General features: G+C 50.6%; 1 protein-coding gene across 5 annotated transcripts in view; it reads left to right on the plus strand.

Annotated features, from left to right (window-relative positions):
• The window catches only part of GALNT13 (polypeptide N-acetylgalactosaminyltransferase 13), a 52,051-nt gene that overhangs the window by 12,703 nt on the left and 17,757 nt on the right, over nucleotides 1-21,591 (plus strand). For all 5 annotated transcript variants that reach the window (XM_032114278.1, XM_032114279.1, XM_032114276.1 and 2 more), the window contains 6 exons: nucleotides 1,344-1,512; nucleotides 6,242-6,408; nucleotides 8,779-8,986; nucleotides 10,060-10,230; nucleotides 15,773-15,890; nucleotides 21,049-21,229. In XM_032114278.1, the coding sequence (XP_031970169.1) occupies nucleotides 1,344-1,512; nucleotides 6,242-6,408; nucleotides 8,779-8,986; nucleotides 10,060-10,230; nucleotides 15,773-15,890; nucleotides 21,049-21,229 (1,014 nt within the window). The remainder of the gene's footprint in view (nucleotides 1-1,343; nucleotides 1,513-6,241; nucleotides 6,409-8,778; nucleotides 8,987-10,059; nucleotides 10,231-15,772; nucleotides 15,891-21,048; nucleotides 21,230-21,591) is intronic.

The following is a 21,591-nucleotide window of genomic DNA, read 5'->3' on the forward strand; positions in this document are numbered from 1 at the left end:
CAGCTCCTGCCTTCCCAAATTCCCAATTTTCTCATCCGTGGGACCTGGTGGAGCACAAGGAATGTCCTGCCCTCGTGCAGATTTTTTTTATTCTCCTTTGGTTTTTTCCCCCCCTTTGGTTTTTTCCCCCCCTTTGGTTTTTTCCCCCCCTTTGGTTTTTCCCCTTTTTTCCTTTTCCCCCCCTTTTCTCCCCCTCTTCCTTTTTGTTCCCCTTTCTTCCCTTTTTCTCCTTTCTTCCCTTTCCCCCCCTGCTCCTTATTCCCCTTCTCCCCCTTCCTCTTCTCCCTCCTCCCTTTTCTCCCCCTCCTCCCCTCTCTCCCCCTTTTCCCCTTCTCCTTTTCCCCTTCCTCCCTTTTTTCCCGGTGCTCCAGCCCCTTCCCAGCTCCATTCCCATCCCTGGCCACGCTCCAGCCCCTCGGGGTCCCTGCTGCAGGAGAATCCCAGCAGTGCCCTGGGCTCTTCCCACCCTGCTTTGGCCATAGAAATCTCCGAGCTGCTGTCCCCTTCCAGCTCTTCTCTTGGAAACCCCGGCCAGGATCCATAAGAGGATTTCCCATCCCTCAGAAATGGAATTTTTTGGATCTCTGCTGCTGATTTTATTCTCACTCCAGCCCTCCCCGCTCCTCCTGAGCTGTTCTGCCTCGAGGCTCTCTGAGTGTGAGCTGGGTTCTCCACACAACACAAAAGTCTATTCCTGGCAGAACTTCCCAGGAATTTGGATGCTTTTAGTCTTGAAAAGCAACTTTTGGGGTTTTTTTTTTTTGGAATGCTGGCACTCCAATCTTGAGGAATACTGTGAGGGAAATGATCTCTTTAATGATGCTTTTGGCAACTCGACAGCATTTATTGCTGCTGGATAATTAAATCTGGAATTCTTCGTGTTCTGGACTGAGCTAATCCAGTGTGGAGTTCGGAGCAGCAGAGATTCATCATGGGAATGGCAAATTGATCCCTTATTTTGTGGGATTCATCATGGGAATGCCAAATTGATCCTTTATCTTATGGGATTCTCTGTGGAGTTTATGGAAACAGCATGAGGGACAAATTCCTGGCTGTGAGGGTGCCCAGAGCAGCTGGGGCTGCCCCTGGATCCCTGGCAGTGTCCAAGGCCAGGCTGGACATTGGGGACGGTGGAAGGGAACAAATCCAGGGTTTTAATCATCTTAGAATAGAACTGGATGTTCTTGGATCCAGAGAGGGATAAAGCTCCCAGTGGAGCAGGGAAAATGGGGGTTGTTATTGGATTTCCAGCATTTCTTGTGGAACACCAAAAGCTCCCAAGGCCTGGAGGATAAATGCAATTCCCACGTGCTCGAGGTGCCTGTTGCTGTTGTGTTTTCCAGCCGTTATTTCCCGGAACCAGGAAGGCCCTGGGGAGATGGGCAGGGCCGTGCTCATTCCCAAGGAGGAGCAGGAGAAGATGAAGGAGCTGTTCAAGATCAACCAGTTCAACCTGATGGCCAGCGACCGCATCGCCCTGAACCGCAGCCTGCCCGACGTGCGGCTGGACGGGTGAGGCCAGCCCGGCAATCCCGGGAATGCTGCGCCATGGAATGGGCTGGGAGCTCCAGTCCCCTCCATCCCAGCCCTGCCACGGCAGGGACACCTCCCACTGTCCCACCTGCTCCAAGCCCCAATGTCCAGCCTGGCCTTGGATGCTTCCAGGGGCAGAGAGGGAAGGATTTCTTCCTAATATCCCATCTAAACCAGCACATGGAGTCCTGGAATGGTTTGGGTGGGAAAAGACCTCAGACCTCATCCAGACCATGGGCAGGGACACCTCCTGCTGTCCCAGGCTGCTCCAGCCTGGCCTGGGACACTTCCAGGGATCCAGGGGCAGCCACAGCTGCTCTGGGAATTCATCCCAGCCGCTCCCCACCCTGCCAGGGAACAATTCCCAATTCCCAATCTCCCATCCATCCCTGCCCTCTGGCACTGGGAAGCCATTCCCTGTGTCCTGTCCCTCCATCCCTTGTCCCCAGTCCCTCTCCAGCTCTCCTGGAGCCCCTTCAGGCCCTGCCAGGGGCTCGGAGCTCTCCCTGTGTCCTTCCCTTCTCCAGGGGAACATTCCCAGCTCTCCCAGCCTGGCTCCAGAGTCAAATGGAATTTGCTCCAAGTTCTGTGGGAATGATTTGCCTCATCAGGATCCCACAAAATCCCCATCCTGTTGCTGTATCCAAGCAGGACCGACTCCCATTGTATCCCTGCCCTGGGATGGCTGATTTAATTCCAGCTGATCAATGGGATCAACAGGATCTCACACAAAGGGTTTCATTTGCTTCCCATTCCATCCCGAGTTTTCTGTCAGGGAGTGTCCCTGGGTTGCCGGGGTCCTGTTGGAAATGGCCAGGCTGGAGATTGTAATCAGAGCCAGCTCTAATTAGGAGCTGTTGATTAAACCTTAAACCCGGCTTAACTCACCAGAGAAATGCCTCATTTCATTCCTAAGGATTTTCTCCGGCGAGGGAAGAAATCCATCCTCAATCTTTTCCGGATGAGTGAGGCTGCAAGTGCCATTCCACAGATTGCTGGAGCATCCTAATTGGATTTTCTCCTGGAGATTTCAGCTGGAATTGTCTCCTGGGTGTGTTCCAGTGCTTGGGAACATCCAGGGCTGAGCAGAAACATTGGAATTTTGGGAATAGCAGCCAGGGTTAAACACGGGGCTGGAGTTTTGTGGGGATTCTCCAAAGGAAGAAACATTGGGATATGATCCTGGGTGGGGAAAAGGCTTGGGAAGGAGCAGGGCAGGGGTGGCGATGGATGTCTGGGAAAACTTCCTTTAATTGGGAAAATCCTTCCCTCAGATCCATGTTCCAGGGCAGGGAGCCTTGACTGGATTTTTCAGGTGACACCAACATTTGTTATTCCTGAAATTCAGCCCTCAGGGGAGGGAAATTTGGTTTGTTTTGGGATGTTCACACCTGATCCATTGGTCCTGCACTGGGACCTGTTGGATTTGGGGTTTTTCCAGCTCTAAGTAGTGGTGGATAAAAAATTCCTTCCTCAGAGGGTGGGGAGATCCTGGCACAGGTTTCCCAGGAAAGCTGAGGCTGCCCCTGGATCCCTGGAAGTGCCCAAGGCCAGGCTGGAATAACCTGGGATAGTGGAAGGTGTCCCTGCCCATGGCAGGGGTGGGATGGGATTTAAGGTCCCTTCCACCCCAAACCATCCTGGGATTCTCTGATTCCGTGGATAAGGGGTGGCAGTGACAGAACTCCTGTCACTCCAGGAAATATCCGTAAGTACTGGAATTTTTTCCATGGGCATGGACACACTTGGATTGTTGAAGTTCTCCTTTATTCAGAGAACATCAAAAATTTCCCTTCCAGAAGCACAATCCTTGTTCTCCCCTCCGTGTTTCCCACGTGGGCTGCAGCTGCCTTTGGAGCAGCCGTTTGGATCGGGAGATAAAATTGGAAAATGGGAGCTGTCAGCTCCTTAATTAGTGTTAAAATCATGGAAAACAGATTTTCCTCCCTGGCAGCCTCAGAGGGGCCCCCAAGACATCCCTGGATGGAGGAGAAAAAGGATTTTACTTATAGGAAAATTATTCCAGAGGGGATATTTTTATTTCCTTTATTCCTGGTTTCAAGGGGCTTGGAATTGCAGTAAAGGCTGGAACAGTTTGGATAAGAGCCCAGATTAACTCAGGGCTGTTTTGCAGGAATTCTTTTTCCAAGGATGACTTTTCAGGCTGCCTTGGAAGGGCCCTCACCTCCTTCCCAGGATACCTTCTCCCAGAAAATCTGCAGGACAGCCAGGATCCCGCTTTTCCCACAGACCTCTGGAAATGGGGGTTGGGAGGGGGATTAGAAGGGTTCGGTCTGCATGGATGAGCTTTGAAAAATCCGTGGCTGTTTCCCATTTCTCAAGGATATGGAGGTGCCCCACATTCCTGGTTTTCCTGTAAATACCCTAAATAATGGAATGCTGCTGGGTTAAACTGGATTCAGCCCTGGAATGGGAACTTTGGGAAAACAGGCAGGGTTTAAACGTTCCAGGTAGATCCGTCCTGAATCAGCTCAGCTTTTCCTTGGCAGCTCATCCCAGGCCATTTCCTGTGTGCTCCGGAGCTTCCCTGGAGCCGAATCCACCCAGGAATGGCTGTACCTGGAATGTGATGAAACAGTGCAGGGCTGAAATGGATCCGTGGGGTTGAGCCGGGTCCTTGCCTGGAATGTCAGGAATGGGAGAATGAGATGAGTTCGGAGGTTCCCTGGCAAAGGTTTCCCAGGAAAGCTGCGGCTGCTCCATCCCTGGAAGTGTCCCAGGCCAGGTTGGACAGGGATTGGAGGACCCTGGGATAGTGGAAGGTGTCCCTGCCATGGCAGGGTGGCACTGGATGGGATTGAAGTCCCTTTTTGAACCCAAAACATTCCACGATTCTCTGAAAATCCCAGAATAACCCATAATGATCCCAGAATTTGCCCACAACCAGCGGGAAGGAGGGGGAATAGGTGGGTTTTCACTCTCATTTCCGTGGTTTTGATGGAGGGAAAGGTGTTTTGATCTCATTCCCACAGCTGAATTTCCTCCATGTGTATTCATTCCTGAGAAATTATTTTCTACAGGAATAAAACCAGGATTTTTGGGACAGCAGTTCCAGCGTCGTGGGAGTGGGAAAATCAGGGAGCAGTGTAGGGAGTGTGGGGGGATGGGGAGAGAGCGTGTGAGGAGCAGGTGATGATTCCTCATTCTCCAGCACCAGCTGGATTTCGGGATTAGGAAAATCCCAGTGTGAGTCACCGTCATGGGGAAGGGCAGGAAAGGTTTTATCCATGTGCTCCCAGCTCCTGGCAGGTGCTCCTGGACACAGCGGGAATGCAGGGGCTGGCTGGCACTGGGAAGCTCTGTCACGGAGCTGGGAAGGGGCTGGAGAATTCCTGAGGGAGCTGGAAAGGGGCTCAGCCTGGAGAAAAGGAGGATGCAGAAGGAAAAGCTCTGCAGCAGAGCCCTCCCCAAACTTCCCTCACTTTCCTTTCCCCTCACATTTTCTCCCACTTTTTGATTTTCCCCTCACGGCAAAGGAGACCCTGAGGGGCTGGAGGAGTCCAGGGAAGGGAATGGAGCTGGGAAGGGGCTGGAGAATTCCTGAGGGAGCTGGAAAGGGGCTCAGCCTGGAGCAAAGGAGGATCCAGAGGGATCTTTTTCCTCTCTAGAATTCCCTGACGGGAGCGGGGGGGTCGGGCTCTGCTGCCAGGGAACGGGGACAGGAGAGAGGGAACGGCCTCAGGTTGGGCCAGGAGAGGGGCAGGGTGGATATTGGGGAAAATTCCCTCCTGGAGAGGGCTGTCCAGCCCTTGGAGCTGTGATGAGCATCAGGCTTGGAGCATGGCCATGCCCAGCCAAGAATGCCAAGGAATTCAGGGTCCAGATTAGTCAAGTTTTCTTGGATTTTGATGATATTCCATTGCACTTCCCAGAAATATCCATGGGAATGGCTCTGGGAGCAGGAATGGTGATGGCACACCCGCTGTGTGTCTCTGTCCTTCCTGATCCTGGTTGTTTAAGTGACTCAGAGACTCCTGGAAGTGGCTCTGAGGTGCTTTAGTGACAACAGCTCCACGTGTCCCTTCCTCCAGCCAGCAAAGACCTCTTGGGAAAGGAAAACCTTCCCTCCCGAGCTGCCCCAGCCTCAGAGCAGTTGGAATTCCAGTGTCTGGATCTCCAGTTTGTTCCTTAATTCATCCCCAGCATTTTGAAATGTAGCAGGTTCCACTTGGAGCGGTGCCATCGCTCCTTCCAGGCCCCTTTTCCAGCCTGCCTCATGCTCAGAGCAGTTGGAATTCCGGTCTCTGGATCTCCAGTGTGCTCCTTGATTCATCCCTATCACCCTGAACTCTGTGGATGTGGCAGCATTCCCATGGCTGCTTCCAGGCCCCTTTTCCAGCCTGCCTCAGAGTTGTTGGAATTCCGGTCTCTGGATCTCCAGTGTGCTCCTTGATTCATCCCCATCACCGTGAACTCCCTGGATGTGGAACCACCCCTTTGGAGTGGTGCCATGGCTGCTTCCAGGCCCCTTTTCCAGCCTGGAAAGAGGCAGAGCAGTTGGAGCTCCAGTCTATCTCCACTTTGTCCCCTGAACTCATCCCATCACCCTGAACTCCCTGGATGTGGCAGCAGCGCCGTGGCTGCTTCCAGGCCCCTTTTCCATCCTGGAAAGCCGCCCATCTCCTTGGGTCTATTCCTCCAGCTTAACCCCCTTCCCCTGTTTTTTTTCCCTGCTGTTTTCGGGCAGGTGCAAGACCAAGGTGTACCCGGAGGAGCTGCCCAACACCAGCGTGGTGATCGTGTTCCACAACGAGGCGTGGAGCACGCTGCTGCGCACCGTGCACAGCGTCATCGAGCGCTCCCCGCCGCGCCTGCTGGCCGAGATCGTCCTGGTGGATGACGCCAGCGAGAGAGGTGGGCCTGGGGCTTCCCCATGGACACGGGGGTTGGGAACGAGTTCCTGCCTCTGCCCAGGCCTCTGGCACTAGACAGGGGTGTTGTGATCCTGTTTTAAGGTTCTTAGGAATGCCTCTGCCCAAATTAAGGTGCGAGCGAGATCGTATGCCAGGGACAATAGTAAGGGTTTTATTTGATGGTCAATATGAGAGAGAGAGAAGTAGAAAATAGGTGGGGGGACAGAAAGAGAGTGACAGGGACAGAATAAGGAAAATATCAACACTCTGTGGATCCCAGCAATGTCCTGTTGGTGCTCTCCAGTGGGTCTTCTTGGTGGTGAAGTGTAGGATCCCAGGGTTTGGTACACCCTTGAGCCAGGTGGCAATGGCCAGGCATGTCCCTGTGGGGTGGGGGTCAGTCTCTCAGCGCGGGCTCTGGGTCTGTTCCATCACATGCAGCCCTGTGGGGCCAAGCCTCTGGGGAGCCATTTGGGGGGTCTCTGATGGATTGTGACTCCCCCTGGGCTGCCTCTCACGTGGAAGTCCCGTGGATGTGGCCTGTGGGGTTGGGAGTTCCACAGCTGGGCCGGTTTGTGTAACTGAGGATGGGTGTTCAGTGCCTCTGAGCCGAGGTTGCACCACGCACCCAAAACCTCCTTCTCCCCCCTCGGCTGGAGGGAGTCTGTGTAAGCCTGGCTTCTGTGAGCTGTGCTCTGCCCCCAGCCCAAACTCAGCCGGGGATGATTGAACAGTGTGCTCCCCTTTATCTAACCAGCAGTTTGACTTTCAGTCCAAAGTCCCACTCTTCAGGGAGACTTCTTGGGTTGTAGCTTCTTTATAACGAGCAGAGCTTTGTATCGATGTTTGAGGCATGAGCTCTTTTCAGTCTCTGACAAGGGGTTTACTGAGCGCCTCAAAACCCCGTCTGCTGCGCAAGGTCTTGCGGTGACCTGAACCTTGAGCTTGAGATGGCTCAGACAATCACCAGTGAGGCTGTGAGCACAAGCCAGGCTTAAGTTAAACTACAAAGCACAGTGGATTCGCTGGCAAGATTCACTCTGCTTCCAAGGGGCGGCTGAGGCACGGCAGGGAAAGCAGCACCAGCAGCACCAAACGAAACCCAGGCAGTCAGAAGAGCGGATTTGGTGCCAGGAGATGACCCTTGCTGGGCCTTTGAGCCTCCTGGGTTATCTGCTCCTTCTGCCTCTCAGGGTGTGGAAAAAATTCATGGAATCCCCGGATAGTTTGGCTTGGAAGAGACCTTTAAAGGGCTCCTAATCCAACCCCTCAGCATGGGCAGGGACACCTCCCACTATCCCAATTGTCCAACGCGGCCTTGGATACTGCCAGGGCAGCCACAGCTGCTCTGGGAATTCCAGCCCAGCCCCTCCCCACCCTCCCAGCCAGGAATCCCTTCCCGATCTCCCATCCATCCCTGCCCTCTGGCACTGGGAAGCCATTCCCTGTGTCCTGTCCCTCCAGGCCTTATCCCCAGTCCCTCTGCAGCTCTCCAGGAGCCCCTTCAGGCTCTGGGTCATATCCTGCTCAGTTAATTTGGTATTCCTGGAAAGGTCAATCCTTTCCTTCCTGACTCTCAACCCTCCTCATTCCATGTTTCAGATTTTCCTGAATATCCCCACTAAGCCAATTCCATGAAATCCCAGAACGGTTTGGGTTGGAAGGGACCATCTCATTCCAGCTCCTCTTTGGGCTTCATTCCCTTCTCTCCTCACTTTTTTTTTTGCCTTTTCACTTCTGTTTTAACCCCAGCCTTTAAAAAGCAAACTCGGCCTGTGGAACTGGGACTCCTTGGAAAAGGAATCCCATCAGATTCCTTAAATGGAATCCATAGGATGATAAAGGATCCTGCAGCAGCCAAATGGGCACTGATGGCAAACTCACCCCAGAGCTGCTCCAGGGACAGAGGCTGCACCCGCTCCATCCTTCGGTTCTGCCCCACGGAGTGTTAATTGAACCCTAATTACTCCTGCATTTCCCTGCTCGTTAAGTGGCTTCATGATTCCCTGTGCCAGAAGGTGGAGGAGGACTTGAGCCAAGTAATTCCCATTTTTCCTAAAAGCATTCAAAGAGCTCCAATGGGGAAATCCATCCAAAAAAGGCATTTTTTGGATTGAACCAGCAGCAAATTGCCCCAAAGTGTCTTCGTTCTGTGGTTGCTGGTTTATTGCAAGGAACTGGTTGTGCTTTATTTAAAATTCCTGGGATATTATCCTGGAATCAGGGACAGGTTTGGGTTGGAAGGGACATTAAAGCTCCTCTCATTCCAACCCCCATGAGATGCTCCAAGCAGGGAGCTTCTGTCACTACCTTGGAATAAAACCTCCCTAAAAATCCCATTTTCCCTCTGTTTTCTCCCCAAATTTGGCAGAGTTTTTGAAGGCCTCCTTGGAGAATTACGTGAAAAAGCTGGAAGTGTCCGTAAAAATCCTGCGGATGGAGCAGAGGTCGGGGCTGATCCGGGCACGGCTCCGAGGGGCAGCAGCTTCCAAGGGCCAGGTGATCACATTCCTGGATGCCCACTGCGAGTGCACCCTGGGCTGGCTGGAGCCGCTCCTAGCCCGCATCAAGGAGGACAGGTAAGGAATTCCCAGCTCCAGAGGCAGGGAGCTGCTCCAGGCCCTTCCCTGGCTGCTGGGAAATAGGAATGAAAAGGATTCACTGAGCTGGAATGAAGATTTTTAAAAATTATTTTGTTTTAATTCGCTGCTGTTTGTATGAAAATCTCATTCCTAAATAAATGTGGGAGTGGAGCAGCTTTCCCAAGGGATGGATCTCTCCCACTCCAAAGGAAGCTTCCTCCCTCTTTTTTACCAGGAACAACTTCGCTCTGATCTCCTGAACTCATGGAAATTTGCACCCTTTTTTTTCCTTCTCTTTTCTTGGTTTCCCTTTTTTCACCCTTTTAACCATCCTTTTCCACCCCTTTCCCCTCTTTTTTTGTCCCTTTTCCCCTGCTTCTTCCCTTCTTCCCCTGCTTTTCCTCCCTTTTTTCCTTTCCTTCTTTTCCTCCATTTCCCCCTTCTCCTCTTCCTCTTCACCCCCCTTTCACCTTTTTCCCCTTTCTGCTTTCCTCACTTCCCCCCTTTTTCCCCTTTTCCCATCTTTTTTCCCCCTCCTATTTTCCTCCTTTCTTCCCCCTTCCTTCCCTCTTTTCCCCTTCTCCCTCCTTTTATTCCCCCCTTTTTCTCCCCCTCTTCCCCTCCCTTTTTCCCCCTCCTTTACCCCTTTTCCCCTTTCCCTCCTTCCCCTTTTCTCCCCCCCCCTTTCCTGCTCCTCTTCCCCCTCTTCCCCATTTCTCCCCCTTTTTCCTTCTCTTTTTTCCCCCTCCTGTTTTCCCCTTTCTTTCCCCCCTTTCCCTCATTTTATTCCCCCTTTTCCCCTCTTTTTCCTTCTCTTTTTCCCCTCCTATTTTCCCTTTCTTTCCCTCCCTTTCTTTCCCTCCCTTTCTTTCCCTCCCTTTCTTTCCCTCCCTTTCTTTCCCTCCCTTTCTTTCCCTCCCTTTCTTTCCCTCCCTTTCTTTCCCTCCCTTTCTTTCCCTCCCTTTCTTTCCCTCCCTTTCTTTCCCCCCCCGCCAACCCCCCAACCCCTCCCACCTCCCACCGTGACCAAACACCACCATAACCCCCAGATTCCCGGTTTCTTTTCCCAGGAAAACCGTGGTGTGTCCCATCATCGACGTGATCAGCGACGACACCTTCGAGTACATGGCGGGCTCGGACATGACCTACGGAGGCTTCAACTGGAAGCTGAACTTCCGCTGGTATCCCGTGCCCCAGAGGGAGATGGAGCGCAGGAAAGGGGACAGGACCTTGCCTGTCAGGTCAGTGCCCCTCTGTTCCCACAAAATCCCCCCTGATTCCCAAAATCCCGCTGCAGGATCGCAGTCAGAACCGCAGGGGAGGCCCCATCCTGATGTGTCCTTGCTGCTGCAGCGTGGGGCTCGGAGCTGGCAAACCCCATTCCATCTTTTCCCAACGTTCAGGAATTGCAAGTGTTCCTGCTTGCGCAGCTCCCTCTGTGAATTTGCTGTGAGTGGATTTTTGTTCCTGGTTTTTGGGAATTTAAGGCAGATATTCCAAAGGTTTTCAGAGCTTTTTTGAGTGTAGAACCCCAGTGATTTGCACTTAAATTCCTGGTTTATTGCTTGGAAAATAGGATTGATAACAGAGCACCCTGAGGGAAAAATGATCCAAGAGCATGTCCTGACCTCTTCCATTTAATTGCTGGAATCATAGAGTGGAACAAAACCTCTCCCAGGATTGGAAATGGAGCTGAAAGGGAAAAATGGAATAAATTCCTGGCCATGGGATGTTTGCTCAGCTCCAGTGGCTGCTGGGGCTTCCTGCAAAGTTCCAGAAAGGATGAAGAAAGGTTTCCCGAGTGCATGGAATGGTTTTAAATCCGGGAAGTGGGTGGAATTCCTGTCCTGCAGATGCCTGGAGCGGGCAGGTGGAGGGAGGGGCAGCTCAAGGGTCAGTGTGTCCAGGCAAGGAAGGGATGGAAGGGCAGGAAAAACCTTTCCAAATTGAAATTTGTGTCCCTGATTGTCCTGGAAAGCCTGGAATCAGGGAAAGGCTGATTTGGGGTTTATTCCCAGGAAAAGCAGGCAGGCCCTGGCCATCAGAGGCTGTTTTGGAGTCCCAGGAATTGTTTTCCTCCTGATCCAAAATCTCCCCCCTGGGCTGTGGATCAGGCCAGCAGCTCTTGATTACAGCTCAGGTGTGGATGGAAATTGGGAAAGTTAATTATCCTAACGAGCTGCAGAGCCGTGCTGAACTCCATCCATCCTGGCTCTCCGGAACCCATTCCTGGGCACAGGGAATTTTCAAAGGAATGCAATCCCAGTTTTTATTTCCTTACCTTGAAATGGAGCAGGGCTCAAAAGTAGTCCTGGCTCAGACACAGAATTGACTTTTAAAATCAATAAATCAACCAAAAAAAAAAAGGTTTTTTTTAAAATTCCTTTTTTTTTCCCCCATCAGTTTTTGCCTGGAATTTTGGGGGATTCTCTGGATAAAATGGGTGTTGGGAAGCAAAGGGGGCAGAGGGACAAATGTCACCTGTGCCACAGTTGCCACAAAGAGCTGAGAGTGAAGGGTTGGTGCTTTAGGCTGGATTAAATCCAAAGTCTTGGGCTTTAGTCCAGGCATTTCAGTCTTTGGTGTCAGAGAATGCCAGAATCATGGAATTATCAGGGTGGAAAAGCCATCGAGTCCAACCCAACAGCTCCACTGTGTTCATCGGCCCTGAGGTGTGGGGAACAACCCCAAATTCCACATCCAAAGAGCTGCATTCCACCCTCAAGCTGTGCCAGGTTGGATATCAGGAGGAATTTCCCCATGGAAAAGGTGCTCAGGCACTGGAACTGCCCAGGGAGGTTTGGAGTCCCCATCCCTGGAGGTGGGGATCAGGAATAGGTTGGACTCGATGACCTTGGAAGCCTTTTCCAACCTCAACAATTCCATGACAAAAATAGTATTTCACCCCTGTCACAAAGAGTTTCGGCAGCTGCCACTGAATATTCCAGGAAAAAGAGGGATGGAATAAAGCCCAGCCTAACCCCACAACTTAGAAGCAAATTCCGAGTTCAGTTTTTATTCCATGTTGCTTTCCCTGTCCTGTAATGTCATTCCAGCCTCATTTTTATCCATCCTGTTGCTTTGTAATCAGTGGAACCGGGAAGAAATGGGAATATCCCTGGATTCCCCTTTGTCCGTGTCTGTTCTGGAATTGCTGCACCCAAACTCTGCTTCTGGACCATCTCAAATCCATGTAATCCACACAAATTCCACTCCAAAGAATTTTTCTTCTGTAAGAACAGGGATAAATCCTGACCTTTGCTCCCTAAATTTCAGATTGTAGCTCTTAAATTATCCAACCATGGAATATTTTAGATGGGATTTCTTATTTATGTGGGATTTGTTATCGGAGAAGGGTTTTTATGGAAAAAATGAGGATGGATTCCGAAAAAGAGCTGGTGGTGGGGCTGGACAGAGCTGAGCCATCCCATTCCCTGAATTATCCCGTTAACCCTGGTGGAATTAAAGGCAGGAAGTGCTGAACTCCTGGGAAAGGGTCCCTGACTCATTTTGGTCCATGGATTTGGGTAGTGCCAGAAGGTTTGCCAGGGGAATTTCAGGAGCTGATCCATCCTGAGTCATGGATCTGCTTTCCCTGGAATCTCCAGGGTTAGTGGGAAAGGGTAATGAATTCCATGGCTCTGCTGTGCACATCCCAGGGCTCGTTGTGCTGCGGCACGGCCGGGAAGGAGCTGCAGCATCCCTTGGAAAAGATGGATTGTTTGCCGTGCTTTTGGCAAAGGGAATGGCTGTGCTGAGCGGGGACACCTTGGACAGCTCCGTGCTGAGCCAGATTCCATCCTGGAATGCTGCTCCTGCTTTTCACACTCCCCATTTCTACCACTCTGCCCCTGTTCCTTCTCCTGGGTTTTAATGCCAACCTCAGATCCCTTTGCTCCTCACTTTCTTCTCCCTTGCCCACCATGAACACCAGGTGGGAATGGCCTTTCCCCAAAATAATCTAAAATGGGATTCTATCCCAAGGAATCCCAGGATCTGTGAGGCAGCTGGAGCCTTTCCCAACGCTCAGAGGAGCTGGATGGAGGTGGGAAGTTTTTGGGATGGGGACTGGCCCAGGCACTGGATTCAGGTCAGGGCATCCATGGGGATGAGGCCATGGAAGTTGGTGCTGGTCAGATCCTGGAATTCCTTGGAGGATTTTGGATGTATTTCCAGTTTTTTTACCACCTACAGCAGGCTGGAATGTCATCACTGGAATGGCCAAGGCCAGGTTGGAGCAACCTGGGATAGTGGAAGGTGCCCCTTCCCATGGATAGAGGAGCTTTAAGGTCCCTTTGATCCCAAAGCATTCCATGATTCCATAATTCCGTGCAATGATCAGGAACAGAAGGAGCATCGGAACCTTGCAGCTCCTGAAGAGTCTTTGCTGAAATTCCAAACTGAGGGGCCATCCAGGAGAAACCCTGGAATTAAAGATTCTTCTGGAGTCAGAGCTGCTCCAGGCAGATATTCCATTCTCTGACTTCCACTGGGATCGCTTGGAATGTGTCTTCTCCAGAAATTCAGGAGGAGCTGTGGTTGGAGTGCAGGTATTCCCTGAGCCTTGGAGCGTGCAGAATTCCAGGGGTTGGTGTCGTGCTCCAAAGGTCCAGCAGCCCCCAGGGATTTGTGGCAGTGGCTTTTTAGGGAATTTTTTCTGGATAACAAAGACTATTCCCTGCTTTTGGCTGCACCTCAGGATTTTATCTGATCCCATGTGAATGCTGCAAATTCCGTTGTCACTGGGATAACTCCGGCTCTGGAGATGTTACCAATCCTTAGGCCTTGTCACAGTGGGATATCCCTGTCCGGGTGAATTCACTGAGCTTTGGTGCTGAGGGCAGGGGAGGAAGGTGAGCGCTGGGGACGGTGGGTTTTCCTTGAAAAACGATGGGAATTCTTAGGGGGAATGGTGGGCAGCTGTTGTGGAAGAGGAAATACACAGCAGGCAAAAATCCCTGGATTTGTGGAGTTGGAGAAGAAATAAGGACCCCTCGGTGGCAGGGCTGTGTCCGGAGCACCGCTGGGCTCTGTGCGCAGGGAATTCTGCAGCCAGTCCACGTTCCCTGGGGGACACCCAGAAGCTTCTGAAGGGAGATCTGATCCATGCCAGGCAATTCCATGGATGGCACCTCCCATGGAGTCCCTCTGGCAGCTCTTTCCTGCATTTTTCAGGAAGTGTTTGCTGCTGGGAGTTTGTTGTGTGTCAGCATTTGCTCAGGGCAGGATCCAGAGGAGCTCCCCTGGAAGCTGAGGGAATGTGGGCAGGATTGCTGATGGGAATGCTGCACCTGGGTTTCTGACATTCCCACTGCCTTCCCAAGCAGGCTGCTGAATTCCTGGAGGGAGGAGCTCATCCTTGGCCTGCCAGCTGCCCTTACTGGTCCTGCTGTGGTGGCACTGGGATGGGCTGGGCTGGAGTCACGCTCCCAATCCAGGGTCACCCGCTTGGCCTCGGTTTGGAAGCTGAGCATGGGAATGTGGCTGATCCCTGATCCATCTCTGTGAGGGTGGGGAGGCCCTGGCACAGATTCCCAGAGAAGCTGTGGCTGCCCCTGGATCCCTGGAAGTGTTCCAGGCCAGGTTGGAATCACCTGGGATAGTGGAAGGTGTCCGTGCTCATGGCAGAGATGGAATGGGATAGGCTTTAAGATCCCTTCCAACCCAACCCATTCCAGGATTCTGTGACACCTCAGTGTTCCCAGAGGTCCTCACCACCAAATCCCACAGGTTTAGGGATGCTGGGACCTCAGGAGATGGCGCTGGGATGAGCCGAGCCCCCAACCCCTTTGGCTGTGCTGGGACAACTCAGAGGAAAGCTGGGATTTGGGATTGAGTTGTTCCCTCCCAAATCCCTGTGCTCCCACCAGCTGGGCTGGGCATTCCTGTGTCGTGTAGGCTTTGGGTGCTGGAAAACAGGGAGCAGACATTTCCAGGGAAATAGGCCATCCCCACACAAAGCACTGGGGATTTGCCTGTTGTAAGGATTTCTAATCCTGTTAGGAGAGATTTTCCTGGGAATTTGCTGCCGTTTTGGGCTCCCTCTGAGGCAAAGCCAAGCCATTAAACTCCTCCCAAGCATTCCCGATTGGATTTGAAGTGCTGCTCACTCAGGAGGCCCAAAATTCCACCCACTTTACCCTCACAGTTCTGAAATAATCCATGGAAATTGAGGCAACCCTGGAGTGTGGCTGGGCCTGAGCTCTGTGGGTTTTGGGGAAGAGCAGGAAAAACCCAGTTAAAATTGTCTTTATTGCTCCTTGGAGTGTGGCTGGGCCCAGGTTCTGTAGATTTTGGGGAAGAGCAGGAAAAATCCATTTAAATTCTCATTTTCTCATTATTTTCCCTAGAATTGCTGTGTGGTGCAATGTGTGAGGCACTGAAATCTGCTGCAAATTCCAGAGTTTCCTTTAAAAGGTCTTTTTTTCTTTCCATCCAACTCCTCCCAAGCATTCCCAACTGGAATTGGAGAGCTGTTCACTGAGGAGGCCCAAATTCCACCCACTTTACCCTCACAGTTCTCCTGAAATAATCCATGGAAATGGGGGCAGCCCTGGAGCGTGGCTGGGCCCAAATTCCGTAGATATTGGGGAAAAGCAGGAAAAATCCAATTAAAATTCTCATTTTCCCCTTGTTTTCCCTAGAATTGCAATGTGTGAGGCAGTGAAATGTGCTGTAAATTCCAGAGTTTCCTTTAAAAGGTCTTTTTTCTTTTTTCTTTCCTTTCTCCCTGTTTTTTCCCCCTGTTTTCCTTTGTTTTTTTCCTGTTTGTTTCCCACCCAGGACCCCAACTATGGCTGGTGGCCTGTTTTCTATTGACAGGAGCTACTTTGAAGAGATAGGAACTTACGATGCAGGAATGGATATCTGGGGTGGCGAGAATCTTGAAATGTCCTTTAGGGTAATTCCTGTTTTCCTTCCTTTTCTCTTCCCAAAAAAAAAAAAATTCCCCCCTGTTTGTGCTGTCATTCCTTCAGGGAGCTCCTGCTTTAGCTGGCCTGCAAGTCATGGGTTAAATGGAATTCTTAAAATCTGGGGAAGCCTCGTCGGGGTGTTTTGGGGCTTTTTTGCTGCATGAAATGTTTTAATTTTGGGGGGTTTTTATCCCTGCAAAATTCCAGATATTTTAGTCGTTCCTTCATGGAAGAAACGAGGTGCCCAGTGGGAATTTGATGTAAATTTATGTTTAAAAATGACATTAAAAATATGTTTTAAAGAAGTTTTGGGAATGGTGACATCATGGACTTGCAAGTTCTGGCTGGAATTCTGGGTCTGTGCCAGGGGAATTCCATATCCTGCGGAAAATGCTGATATTCCTGGGATAGGTGGTGTGCCCCACCTCGGAGGGAAATCCATTCAGTCACTGCCCTTGGGATAGAAAGGAAAAGTGGGAAATTGAGGCTTTGCTAAGGAATGGCTGGAAAGGATGTTGGGAATGGGAATGTTTGAACTCCTCTGATGTGTCCAAATTTATGGATTGAATTCTGGGAATAACCCCCGGGATTCCTGCCTGGTCCCCACAGCACATCCTGGGAATGCCCCTTCCTCCCTTTTCCTCTCTTTTCCATTCAAGCAGGACCATTTGCCATGCCAGGAACCCCTCTGAAGGTTATTAGGAAGCAGATTCTTCCAGGGAATTTGAAAACTTTTCCAGGCCATTCCTCTGGACTTCAATTGTTCCCTTTGCAGGAAAATCAGAGGTTCTGTTCCCTTCCTGAGCCTGGATGCTTCAAATGAGGAGATTCCCATATTTTTTGGTGCTTTAACCCCTAAAATTCCTCCTTGGATGTGCCTAGGCCCCTGTGCGGAATTCTTTTCCCTGGTTTTCCATGTTTCAGAGGAGATCCCTGGAGCAGAGTGGCAGGCACTGTTAAAGCATGAAAAATGTGCCTTTCCCACCCTAAACCAGTGAATTAATGGGGTCCGGAATGGAAATAAATCGGGATATTGCCATGGGAAGGCCAGGGAATCACCTGCTGCTGTCTGCTGGGATTTAGAGCCTCTGGAAGGAAAGCCAGCCGAAAATCCAGGGATATTTTGTGTCACTTTATCAGGGACAGCAAAGGGGTTCAAATCCCGGCTGAGGGAACAAATCTGTGGGAAGTTGAGAGCTGAGAGAGCCAAGGGATGGGGGAGGTTCCTGCAGCTCCAAAGCTGCCGTTATCCAGCGGGATTCGGGAATATCTCCAGTCAGGAAAGCACCGGGAGCAGGTCATGGCGTGGGAGATGACTGGGGTTGGAGTGAGGCACAGGGATGTTCCTGGAGCTGTTCTTGCATCCAGGATTTTATCACCAAGTGGGAGGGAGGAGGTGTGGGATTGGTCCAGAATAATGAAAATAACCTCCAAAAAATAAATCCCAAAAAATAACCCCAAGCCCCCATAATTCCCAAATCCTCAAAAACGTTACCCAGTGCCTTTGCTTTCCCTGGATCATGTCTGACTGTCTCACCTGCATCCAGCTCCAGCACTATCCCAAAGAATAATGGAAAGGATTTCCAGCGGTTTTGCTCTCAGAGGCATTTCCAGGAGGAGCATCCATGGGGTATAATTGGATTATTTGGGGAAAATCCATGTTTTTTTCTTCTGGCTGCTTCTTGTTGCTGATGGGTCTTTAATGACTCCTTTTAGGAGTGTCTTTTAATTAGGGAAAAATAATAATAATTCCTGGTGGGAATCTCTTACAGCTCCAAGGGTTTGCTTTAGTCAAGGAAAACCTGATTTATTCCTAAACCTTATTTTTATTTATGGAATTACTGCAATTTTTAGTTTCCTGTTAAATTCTCCAAGTGGTTTTTTCCCCACTTGGAAAACGCCCTGGAAACTGGATGCTCCAAAAGGAATAACTATGGCTTTGGAAATGGAATTTAAAATAATCCATCTGTCAGAAAAAAAAAAAGATTATTCCTTAGGATAATCCAGGCAGGGCTGGGAAAGGGAATGTGAGCTCTGAGGGGGGTAGGATGGGGTTTATTTGGGATTTCTGGCACTGCTGGAAGTGCAGCAGGGACAGGGGAAAGGGGATTTCCCAAGGGATGTGACAGTGCCGAGTTGTTCTGATCTCTGGAATACCTGCTTTGGCTGTTGTGGGAATTGTGACAGGAAATGGATACGGAGCAGGAAGGGTTAATTCCTTTAGAATCCTGTCAGAATCCTGGCTCTGGAGCCGGGCTGGGAGAGCTGGGAATGTTCCCCTGGAGAAGGGAAGGACACAGGGAGAGCTCCGAGCCCCTTGCAGGGCCTGAAGGGGCTCCAGGAGAGCTGGAGAGGGACTGGGGACAAGGCATGGAGGGACAGGACACAGGGAATGGCTTCCCACTGCCAGAGGGCAGGGCTGGATGGGAGATTGGGAATTGGGAATTGCTGGCTGGGCTGGAATTGCCAGAGCAGCTGTGGCTGCCCCTGGATCCCTGGAAGTGTCCAAGGCCAGGTTAGATGGGGCTTGGAGCAGTCTGGGATGGTGGGAGGTGTCCCTGCCCTGGAATGGGATGGATTGGGATGGGATTTAGTTCCCCTTCACATTCCAAACCATTCCCTGACTCCCTGGAGTCAAACCAGCGAGGGATGAATGCATTCCATAGTCCGTGTAGGGAACACAGTCCCTGGGTAGGGAATCCCTGAAATCCCGTAATCCTTAGGCAGGATGGGAACTTTTGGAAAGCAGTCACATTCCCAGGGAGTATCCCAGAAGTTTGATTTGTTTGGGATTTTTAAATAATATTGAAAAATCCCTTTTCCTAAGAGGAGGGTGCAGGTTCCCCCACACCCAATCCCAGCTGGCACAGGGATTGCTCCAAGGAGAGCCAAAAATGGGCTGGAAAAGTGTCCAGGAAGGGATATTTTAAAACAGTGGCGTGGGAGGAATTTCCTGCCAGCTGGAAGGGGAAAACAGCAAGGGAATGCTGGGAGCTGGGATGGAGGGCACCTAAAACTGGCTGTCCTCCTTCCTGGCGTGTCCAGCTATTCCCAGATTGCTCCATGAGCACATCCATGGGGAATATTTCGGGATTTATTCCATGCTCCCAGGTCACTCTGGGAATACATCCCTGGGGTATATTTGGGATTTATTCCATGCTCCCAGGTCACTCTGGGAATACATCCCTGGGGTATATTTGGGATTTATTCCATGCTCCCAGGTTGCTCCATGAGCACGTCCCTGGGGTGTATTTGGGGTTATTCCCGGATTTCTCCATGAACACATCTGTGATGTATATTTGTGGTTATTCCATGGAATTATTTGGGGTTGTTCCATGCTCCCAGATTGCTCCATGAGCACATCCATGGGGAATATTTCAGGATTTATTCTATGCTGCCAGGTCACTCTGGGAGTACATCCCTGGGGTATATTTGGGATTTATTGCATGGACACATCCCTGGGGTATATTTGGGATTTATTCCATGGACACATCCCTGGGGTATATTTGGGATTTATTGCATGCTCCCAGGTTGCTCCATGAGCACATCCTTGGTGAATATTTGGGATTGATTCCCTGAGGTATATTTGGGGTTATTCCATGCTCCCAGTTTGCTCCATGGACACATCCCTGGTAAATATTCTGGAATTTATTCCATGCTCCCTCTGGTATTCCCTTCATCCCTCATCCCAAAGTTCCCCCAGAGTCACTGAGCAATTAAACTCTGGGATATTTTGCTGCTGATCCCACAGAACCCATCCCTCCTCATTCTCATGGAATTCTGGAAAAGGAGGGAGCCCTAATTAACTAAATCAGCCGTGGTTGCCATGGTAACTCAGGTCCCTGTCAAGGAGCTCTAGTTCCAAGATTCCACCAGAGCTTCTGTTTAAAACTCCCCAAAAACTCAGGGATTTAACGCCAGGAGTGGCCTGGAAATAAAAGAATTGAAATAAAATAATTGCAGTAAATAATTGAAATTAAAAAATGAAGTAAATAATTGCAGTAAAAGAATTAAAATTTTAAAATGAAATAACTGCAATAAATAATTTAAGGAATTGAAATAAAATAATTGAAATAAATAATCAAAATAAAGAATTGAAATAAGAAATAAAAGAATTGAAATAAAAGAATTGAAATAAAAGAATTGAAATCATTGAAATAAACCATTGAAATAAATCATTTGGATCCTTCTGGCTGCTTAGGAGAGGACTAAAGCCCGGGGCACTGGTGGAGTCCCCATCCCAGAGGATTTAAAAGCCATGGATTGAGGACATGGATCAGTGGTGGATGTGGTTGATGCTGGACTCCGTGATCTTGGAGGTCTTTTCCAACCAAAATAATTCCAGGGTTCCCTGCCTGTCTCACTCCATAGTGATCCAGCAGCAAGATTTGTTATTTTATTTAAACCAAAGTTCTGAATCCCAGGATTCCATCACATTTTGTATTTGGGCATCACACCAAGGGCACGGAGCTTGTCCCAAGCATGGATTTGGGCTCCAGCACTGGAAGGGAAAATTTCCATCTGGGAAGAGTTCCCCACATTGTCTTCGTTATTTATTATGGGATTTTTGGGATCTCACCTGCACGTGAGGCAGAGAACACACGTGGTATTCTGCACCTCTGAGGGGCTGGGATGTGCTGCTTTGTGTCCCTGTGTGTGACAATATCCCGGGAATGCTGGGGCTTTCCTCAAGGTGGCCATGGGCAGCATTCTGCTTGGAAAAACTTATATTCAAATACATCTATCAAATGTAAATAAAGATAAATATATAAATCCAGATAATTGTATATAGAAATCGATGAGCATTTGATATCTGTATGAGTGTGCAGGTAGAAGTTCTGCTCTGTTCCTTGATATATGATGGAATCCTGGAAAACCCATGGCCTCCATGAATCCATTAAAAGATGGGTGGGATGGGGCCTTGTTTGTGCTCCAAGGACACAAATCCAAGTGACCCTTTCCCAGCACTTCCACTCTGGGCACGTTTGTTGCCACACAGAGCCGTATCCCTGAGTTTTCCCTTCGCATTCCCTTGAACTCCCAGATAAATGGCGTGGGCAGACGAACGGGGACGCGGCTCCCACGCCGCCAGCCCCTGCAGCGTCTGGGGCTGTTCTCTCCACCCTTGCCGTGTTCCCATTGCAGATCTGGCAGTGTGGGGGCTCCCTGGAGATCGTCACCTGCTCCCACGTTGGCCACGTTTTCCGAAAGGCCACTCCCTACACGTTCCCGGGAGGCACCGGCCACGTCATCAACAAGAACAACCGGAGGCTGGCCGAGGTCTGGATGGACGAGTTCAAGGATTTCTTCTACATCATCTCCCCGGGTAAGGCTGGATTTGGGATTGTCTCGTGGTCTGGAAAGCTTCCTGGAGAAAGGGAGCTGAAAATGTGAGGCGTCATGGAGTTGTTTAGGTTGGAAAAGTTCCCCAGGATCATCGAGTCCAACCATTCCCAGCAGTGCCAAGGGCAGCACTGCCCCATGTCCCCAAGTGCCATATCCACAGGGTTTTAAATCCCTCCAGGGATGGGGACTCCACCTGAGCACCCTTTCCATGAAGGAATTTTCCCCAATATCCAGCCTGAGGCCGTTCCCTCTCCTCCTGTCCCTGTTCCCTGCCAGCAGAGCCCGACCCCCCCGGCTGCCCCCTCCTGTCAGGGACTTGTGCAGAGCCACAAGGTCCCCCCT

This window comes from Corvus moneduloides, chromosome 7 (assembly GCF_009650955.1).
Source record: "Corvus moneduloides isolate bCorMon1 chromosome 7, bCorMon1.pri, whole genome shotgun sequence".
Taxonomy (NCBI): domain Eukaryota; kingdom Metazoa; phylum Chordata; class Aves; order Passeriformes; family Corvidae; genus Corvus; species Corvus moneduloides.